This window comes from Arabidopsis lyrata (assembly GCF_000004255.2).
Source record: "Arabidopsis lyrata subsp. lyrata unplaced genomic scaffold ARALYscaffold_6, whole genome shotgun sequence".
Taxonomy (NCBI): domain Eukaryota; kingdom Viridiplantae; phylum Streptophyta; class Magnoliopsida; order Brassicales; family Brassicaceae; genus Arabidopsis; species Arabidopsis lyrata.
This window is the reverse complement of record NW_003302550.1, coordinates 12,687,531-12,696,731: the sequence shown is the minus strand read 5'-3', so window position 1 is coordinate 12,696,731 and position 9,201 is coordinate 12,687,531. Positions and strand designations below refer to the sequence as shown.

Genomic DNA, 9,201 nt, shown 5'->3' with positions numbered 1-9,201 from the left:
AGATGTCTTCACAAGATTGTCTAGTAAACTAGACATTGAAAACTCGATCATCGCAATATCTTCCTTCTTTGCAACATCCTCTTTCTTTTCATCTTGAACGGACTCATGGCTTGATGAAGATGCAAAACTTGGCTTCTTGGATGGATTAATTTGAAATTCAGAATCCTTTTAATGCCTTGGTCTAGTTCTTGCCGCTTTTGTTTTAAAATTGCTGATTGAAGTTGTACCAAACCGAGATGTAAAGGCTTCATCTGAGGATAAGAATCCAGGTACAGGCTGTTTCGGTCTTGGATCTTGATAACCAGACAGAAACCCTGGGGAATACTATTCTTGATATGTGGGTAATCCAGATGACATATAGTCAAACGGATTATACACATTAACTCGCCTCTGATTCTGGACTAGACTATCTAGGCTCCTTTGAAGGTCTTTGAGTTGATATTTGAGATTGGTTTGTTCAGCTTCTTTACTTCTGAACTGTGACGTATCAACTTTCATTTGTTTTGCCATAGACATCATTTCATGGTGCAAGTTGCTGAGTTTCTGTTGAATCTCCGATATGGCTCCTTGCAGACTGTTAAATCTTCTATTGTTGTTTTCCGACATTTGATCAACCTTGTGGCTAATGGTTGACAATAATTGATTCTGAACAAAGGCATTTTCTGTTTGCCAGTTGAGAACCTTCTCTGCTTGGCTTAATTCGTCGGATCCAATAGAGTTGATGTTGTTTGGAACGATCTTTGGTGTATGCACAATATTGTCCTTGACAAAGTCTTTTGGTGGAGGAAAATCCATCTTTATCATCATGATTTGCTGGTTTGCTTCGTCCTCCTTTGTTGAATACTCGACTATGAAGTCGAAGTTGTCGTCACCAAGTGGACCTACTGTAGGATCTCCTTGAAGGTAGCGTTTATAAAGTGGATCTTTCTTTATCATCATGATTTGCTGGTTTGCTTCGTCCTCCTTTGTTGAATACTCGACTATGAAGTCGTAGTTGTCGTCACCAAGTGGACCTACTGTAGGATCTCCTTGAAGGTAGCATTTTGTTGACCTCTTTTATCTAGAATAAATAAATGAACACATACGATAAGAGATTGAATGTTATTGGTTTATTGATTTGTAAATTCATATAGGATTTAAAAATCTTTATTAATTATGAAATCAAGATATATGAATTTTGAATTAATATGTGTTTACCCATGGATTTGAATCCTTCTATTTTTCTCTTTTAAATCCATTCAAATCCATTTAAAATATAATTTGGATTTTACAATCCAAAAACAAATGACTAAACGAATAATATAGAATTTTAAATAGTATTATAAATCATAGAACTAATAACAAATTATTTTAATTATGATTTTAAAATCAATGATTGAATAACATATGATTTTTGTTTTGGATTTTCAAATCCTTATAAATCCATGAACCAATAAACCCCCTCCCCTCTCCTCTCCTAAAATTTGACCGGAATTTTTTTAGGGAATCTATACGCGGTGACTACAGAGGATTGAAAAATTAGTTTTCTCTCCTCTTCAATTTTATCGTCTACTGTACAACAAATTTAGACTATTTTGCCCTTAACTTCAACATTCATATTTCTCTCTTTTGTCCGTTATCTATGCGAGAAGAAAGAGAAATTAGATGAGAAAAAAGAAAAGAAATGGTGTTGGAGGAAGAAGATCCGGATTGGACAGTATATATATACAAATGTTGGCTGGAGAATCAAAGCTTGAGATTATTTTAATCCTTTCTTGTGGAGAAATGTTATGAGAGTGGATCTTATAAGCATCCCTAGTTTCTGGGAATTGAAATTGAATTGATGATCGTCGATAAGAATTAGATGAATTTGGTAATTGGGGGGGATGAGAACGAGGTAGTGGTCACTACTATTCCGGTGGATCCTTTGATGGAGACGAGAAGTAGTTTGATTTCACCGGAATCATGACGCTGCTAGTGGTTACTATTACTACGATGAAACCTTTGATGGAGACGAGAAGTAAAACGGCGATTAAAGGAGAAGAGACGAAGGAAGCAACATCGCCTGCTCTTAGACTCACGGCAGTGGAATTGTCATGGGTGGGGGAGAAGATGGAGCATCTCGGAGACGGTAAAGAGAGTTGTGACGAGGAAATTGAAAAAACCCAGTAGATTATTTCAGGTTTTCTTTCTCTTATTTGATTTCTAATGTCGATAAAATACTTGTTAACATGTTAATCGAATAGTTATCCACACAAACATTATAATATATGTAACTAGTTCTTTGTATATAATATAACAAATGAGTTGCCACGATAAATATAAGTTTATTACATAAATTATAAACTTATCGCGATACAATATGATTTAACACGATATATTTATAAACTTATCGATATATATTATGTTATCATGCTAACCTAATAGATAATCAGTTAACTCATAATATGTTCTTACCTATGTATTTGATTCGTTAGAATCAGATATAAAACGTCGATAACAATTTTCTTATATTGCTAAATAATTTGTTATATACGGAGAGGTATTTTTGTCCAATTTATATAAGTTGATGAGAGAGAATTAATTATATAAAAACTATAGGTGTATTCTTAATTTATAAGTCTTCTGTGTATTTATATTAATATAACCCATTTTTTTATAATGATAAATGCATTGAAAGAATATATTTAAATACAATTAACTAATGTTTAAGTATCATTGTTCTAAAATCTTAATGATTGAAATGAAATGTTCCTTTGACAAAACGAATAGCTTTTCACCCACTTTTTAACAACGTGGAAAAACAAGATTCTCCATATCTTTGGTAATCTTTATTTGCTTTCCTTTTAGTTAAATTTTTGTCGGTTGAAGTTTGTGCTTATGACAGTTTTACAGGACCAAGAAAAGAAAAAGAGCTTTGTGTTAAGATTACTTTGTTACACTACAAGAAATATCCACATTGATAGCACATGATGATAGCTCATTTTCCGTAACTGCTATGAAAGATAAGTTTTTGATTTGAATTATATATAATAGCACTGAAACAACGCTAAAATAGAAAATCACCAAATAGAAAGCTAAAATCACTCGTTCCGCCAATACTTAGGCGAAATAATTCACTTAAGCGCCATATGTTTTAGATCCAAAAACTTAAAACGCCAAAGTCCAAAAATTAAAACCCTTCACTTTACCACAAAATAAAACATATCTCCAAAAAAAAAAAAAATACCAAGTCGAAGAAAGAGATTTGTTGGATCTGAGACATAGCGTGAAGCTCGTCGCCGGCCTCCACAGTGAAGCTCGTCGTCACGACGGAACACAGTAAAGGTACTTCTATTTCAGATTTCTTAACTTATGAACCCTAAACTCATCTTCACCGTCATATTCCCGATTCTCTCCTCGGATTTCTCAATCGTCGCCTCCGTAACTTGCACCGCCGGAGCTGAAACCGGAGAAGAAGAAGCATATCTTCACCGATTTTGAAAATTGCGTTTTTGGTTTCGGTTAGGAGTTTGGTGAGAGCTGGAGCAGATTCAAGCCATGGATCTGGTGGTTGGTAAGTGACGGCAATTACTGTGAATATGAGAACTGTGAAGACGAAGACTGAGAAAGAGTGAACACATGGTCGTAGTAATTACGGGGTTTGGATTTCTTCTTTTGGTCCCTTTTGTTGATTTAATCATCTCATCATTGTTGATTTTGACTTTAGATACGTTTTTGTTCTTTAGGTAATGAAGCTCCAAACTTGAGGTACTACTACTTACTCTTACCTCTTCATCGATTCAACCATTGAAGATGGAGTCTTTTTTTTTTTTTGGGTTTGTTGCTTGAAAGGAATTACATAGTTTTTAGTAGCCACATATGTAAGTTGGTTTTGGATTTGTGTCTGCAAATAGTTTTGTTGGTTTTGGTTTATTTACAAGATGAAGCATACCTATCGTGTGTTTTTAAGTTGGCTTATCTTTTCTTATCTCATTTGATAAGATCTAGCTAAATGTATGATTTGAATCATTGCTTTGATTGCATTGTTTGCACCCACTTTGTTTTGTCACTCTTTTTGTTCTCTTGCTTCTTCTCTGGCCATAAACTACTCTTTCATGGTAAGATTTGTGAACTAAGAAAATGTCTTTGTTTGTTTGTTTATCTCAGTTCTGGAGATTAATTAAACAATCTCTTTTTTTTTTTGTAGGTTCTGAATTCTTACCTCTTGATATATAGCAAAACTGTAAGCTTACTTTGTCTTAGTTTTTGGTATATGTGTAAAAAAGCGACTGCAAAGGCTATTGTTATTAACTGGATTTTGAATCAAATGCAGCTTACATGAAAAATCATATGTTTGTTTCATCGGAGATTGATATAGGATTGTTGTTGTTTTGCCTTTCTTATAGGGTGGATGAATCTTTTGACGCTAGAGAAATGGAGTATGTGCGTTTAGTATCCGCTGTTTGTTGGATATATGGTGAGATCACATTTGTTTCGAAATTATTTTCTTTTGGTAAGTTGTGAAGCAGAGAGAGATGGAATCCTGGAGTCTCTAGAAGTGACGTAGTCAAGGTTCTCTCCTTCTTTGTTTCTTCCTTTGCCTCAGTCAGGTTCGTCGAATATTTTCTCGTAGCTTTCAACTTGTTTATCTTTTAAGAGAATAAGTTTAATATTTTGGAAATTCTAAATCAACTGGTACGTGATCTTGTTTCTTCTAAAACTAAATTACACATCTTTCATCACTATAAGTAAGAAATGTTGTCTTTTTGTAACCGATTTATCTCAAAAAATTAGGAAAGCTTTCAAGTATGAGTTTTCCATTTGATTTTTGTTTTTTTTTGCAGTCTGGAGCTTTCAAGTTGTCAAAAGATGGTTTTCTATTGCTCCAATTTGCTCCTTTTGCTGGTGTACAACAATATAATTGGGCAAGAAACAGGTTTGGTTTTATCTCTTAACTTCATATGGTCCATTAAGCTGTAACTTTGTTAAGACCATCTCACTGGATTTGGTGTTAAAAGACAGTCTTTTTCTGGTCACTTATTTAGCCTAAGTAAGTAAATATAATCTTCTTCTTGATTCTTGTCAAAATGGTTTAAACATTGTCTCTAACAGTTTCGATCTCCGTATATATATTAGGTGTGATTGAATTACTTACTCGGATCATGTTATTTTTCAGGTTGCACTTGATTCGCCTCCAAGCTTCTGTTTGTGCTCTCTTGTCCTATGCTACTGTTGTTGTTGCTGCAGCTTCTGTCTCTTCTCCTATGCTACTGTTTTTGTTGCTGCAGCTTCTGCAAAAGAGATCTCAGGTTCCTATATTTCACTCTTTCCTCACGGTTTTATACATAGTCATTATCTAGTAGAAGCATTTGAAAAACTAACTTGTTTTACTTATACAAAGACAACCAACGACAAAGAAAAGAACCAAGCTATAGAGGATTTGGAGATGGCAGTGAAGTGTGGACATCAACCTAAGTTCTTGGAGGGAGAGAAAGAGCAAATCAATGGAGTTCTTCGTTTAGTCCAAATGAATTACAATACTTGTCTTGTTTAAGACCTTGTTTTAAATGGTGTTGAATACTAAACTATGTATCTTTTGATGATCTATGGAAAGAAACATGCTTTTAATAAATTGGTTTTGTAGCATATAAGTAATTGGATTTCAAATATATATATTTTAATTGCATATGATGTATTAACGTATAAAAATGTGCTATAAAAAATTAAAGCATTTTAATAACGCTATGGTAGAAAGTACCTATAATAGCACGAAAAATGACTTAATACATAATTTTTTTTTTATAAAAAAGTCGTTATATCAAAGCGTTTGCCTAATGCTATGGTAGAATGCTCTATAATAACATACGGAAAACACGCTATTGTATGTAGGGGGTCTACCATAACAGGGGCATAAGACAGCGTTTATGAAAACGCTATTAATGACATATAATAGCTCTTATCTCTTGCTAATAATGTAGATATTTCTTGTAGTGTTATATCCCATTTTCTGGTCAAAAATCTAAACTACCATTTAAAGTTAAGATACTTCGTTTATATTTATGTACAATATACCAATGTCATATACATAAAAATAAATGATACAATCATGCATGTTTATACATAGGTGGAGATGTTATAAGTTTTTTTTTTGGTCAACAAGGTGGAAGTATTTATTTGTAATTATATGATATTTACACACAAAAATCGTTTACTTGGCGTTTTTGTTTGTGTGTAATTTGTCAACTATAGGGACGATCGTGAAGTTACGTTGTTGTTGGTGGTGTTTAGGAGGAGTGACCTACACGTCTTTAATTTTTTTTTTTTTTGAGATAAAGAACTTTTTAAGAAATTTGAGCAGAAAAGGACCAATAATCTTTAACGGTGACTGATGATAAAAACGTCCGCCGATGTGTACGGAACGTTGGACGGAGTTAGGACTTAGGGTTGATGTCATCTGGCTTTATCTCTCGTCCTACTTCATACCATTTGATTTGTGGTGTCCGAAGGTTTTGACTTTTAAGAAACCAGTCAACCAATTGGAGTGGTCTACATGATTTTTAGCATTGGAAATTTTTGAGAAATACTTTTGTTGGGGTGCATTTTTTAAAAATGTTCCCTTTAGTTGTTTATTTTCAAAAATATCTCTTATTAAATCTAAAAAGTTTTCTAAAATTTTATAAAGTTTATAAGGTTTATAAGGTACTTCCATATGGTAACACTACTACTACGACAAAAATGTAACCTTTTATGCAAGACTGCAACATACAAAAAACTTAAATACCTTTAAAAATTTAACACATAACGAACGGTACGTACGTCGGTTCAAGTCAATTTCTGAATTTGTTTTTAAAAATCCGAATTGAAAAGTATAATAAACAAAGAAAATCAAATTATACGTGTATAGATATGTTCAAACAAAGGCAATGGTGTTTCCGTAAATAAAACCAATTAAGGGAATGTCCACTTCTAAATAATTTCCTTGAGTTATAATAACTTAATAAGAGGCTAAAGACCAAAGTTAAGCCGTGTTGTCTTCTGCTGTAAAACTCAAAGACGACAAAGAAGTTAAAAACCTCTCTAATTAATCAGAAGGTTTTGCAAGTAGAATGGTGAACTCTCGTACGATCTACGCTGCGGTAGCGATTCTCATGATCGTGATCGCGGCAGTTGAAGCTGGCAGCTACGAAGACGCCTTGGGGTTCGTAGTCCGAACCGGAACCACCTCTAACTGCAAAGGATCAATCGCAGAATGTATAGCCGAAGAAGAAGAGTTTGAATTCGATTCTGAGATCAGCAAGCGCATTTTAGCTTCGAAGAAGTACATTAGCTACGGTGCAATGAGGAAGAACAATGTTCCTTGTTCCCGACGGGGTGCATCTTACTACAACTGCAAACGCGGCGCTCAGGCTAACCCTTACAGCCGCGGTTGCAGCACAATCACGAGGTGCAGGCGTTGAATTTGAATTTCTTGTTTTTACCTTATTCGTTCTTGTGCGTTTTTACTTTGTTCTTTTCTTTGTTTTTTTATCTGTTTGGGGTTTCATACATATAACATAATGTTAACTTACTTCACTTACGGAGATATTGGTTAACAAAATCTTGTTATACCTGAACTGAAACTACTTGTGTTATACCAAACAAAAACATAACTACATGAATAGATTCACCAAGGTGATGATACTTACGATATCATTCCAAATAGCAAGTTAAGTGGAGCAGTCGAACAAGATACATTTATCATAGAAAACAAATTTTGAAGAAACTTTTTAAAGTGTTCAGTAATGGATCAATAAAATCAAAGTATATATGAATATGATGATGATCTTTGACTTCTCAATAAAAGATGCCTCTAACATGGAAAAAAATTAAGATGTTCCCTACTTAGATTTGCATCTTAAATATACTCTAGAGTCTCTACCGTACTATAATATTTCTCAACTCCATTTTTGGATTTAGTTGTTGAAATATACGAATTTGACTGCTTAACCTTCACATAATTCTATAAATTCAAAATTCCTTAGAAGTCAGATTCTCTGCCATTGCTCATATCCTAGAAACCGTGTAGTGTTGATTCTGAAAATCACACAATGAATTTGTTTAAAGGAGGAAAACAAATTCAATAACTCTCTTTTGTAACTCGGATCTCTCTTTTGTAACTTGGATCAAAGACTCGAAGAAAAGGTGAATTTTATTGCTTAGAGACAACACTAGGGTTTAGCTCAAGAACAATTAGGGTTTTAGTGCAAAAGTTGCGGATCCCTTGAATAGAGGACAAACCTCTCTATTTATACAGGTTTTAGGCGGTTTAGAGATAAGTTAATCTTCTAATTTGATAAAGTTAAATCTTCAATCTTTCCTTTCTTTTCGGGATTCTCCTTAATCCTTTGGGAAAATCTCTTTTTTCCTGAATGAAGGAGTCGGTTGCGGGCGATCTCTCATGTCCGAGTTGAGCTCGCCTGGCGATCTCCTTGTTCAGCCCATTATCAGGCTTAACCGGGATTCCCCGGTTTACATTGAATTCTCAATTTGATTCGTAATTCGTCCGGTCTAAGCTGGTATTGTTGGAGGTGCTAATTCCTGCACCAACATGTAGCCTCATGCGGACTATGTGTGAAGGGTTATCGACGTAAAACATTCCATATAATATTATAATTAAGAGTTATTTTTCCATAACGCTAAGTGTAGATGTTTAATTTTGTTTATCTTTCATTCCTCGCTTTTTGAACTTGAAGCAAATGTTTTGCTCGTTCAGTTACATCTTTTCATGTACTTACATCGTATATATGTAAACTCTTGTTCACTGATTTAGCTTCCCCTACGGCCATATATACATAAACATTTTTAATTTAGGCGACAAAAAATTTATAGATTCAAATGCCTACCTAATTGTTTAGAAATTTAACGGACTATAATTAGGTACTTAGCCAACTCATTGAATATTTGAATGTTACATAACGTCTAGGGTTTTTAATTACCTGCCAAGTGACACCTAAATGCATATGTTTTACAAGGAAATCATAATATGACTTTTCAATTAATGCATTTTTTGAGAGCTGATTAGTCGGAGAAAGCAGAAAGAAAGCTTTGATAATGTTGTCAATCCAAAATAAGACTTAAAAGAATAAAAGCAAAATGTATAGAGATTGAAAACAAAGGCAGAATCAAATCGTTTCTTTATTTGGTTGTTGGTGGCATGTTGGTTTATCTGATAAACATGGGGGCCATCACCGCCTAACACAG

At 33.9% G+C, this 9,201-nt stretch overlaps 1 protein-coding gene and 1 long non-coding RNA gene across 5 annotated transcripts; both read left to right on the top strand.

Annotated features, from left to right (window-relative positions):
* Window positions 1-2,925: 2,925 nt before the first annotated feature.
* LOC110227341 lies at window positions 2,926-5,607 on the top strand. Of its 4 annotated transcripts, none has more exons than XR_002331113.1 (8): window positions 2,926-3,306; window positions 3,488-3,603; window positions 3,708-3,729; window positions 4,169-4,204; window positions 4,368-4,571; window positions 4,806-4,897; window positions 5,138-5,270; window positions 5,363-5,607. It is a non-coding gene; the product is annotated as an uncharacterized LOC110227341 (long non-coding RNA). The 4 variants fall into 4 exon arrangements; XR_002331112.1 differs by having other exon boundaries at window positions 3,488-3,620; window positions 4,368-4,533; XR_002331111.1 differs by having other exon boundaries at window positions 2,927-3,306; window positions 3,488-3,620.
* Window positions 5,608-6,047: 440 nt separating this feature from the next.
* LOC9310422 (protein RALF-like 22) lies at window positions 6,048-7,529 on the top strand. Its single transcript, XM_021021330.1, has one exon. It carries the CDS (start codon window positions 7,068-7,070, stop codon window positions 7,416-7,418), a length of 351 nt encoding a protein of 116 aa, XP_020876989.1. The 5' UTR covers window positions 6,048-7,067; the 3' UTR covers window positions 7,419-7,529.
* Window positions 7,530-9,201: the final 1,672 nt, after the last annotated feature.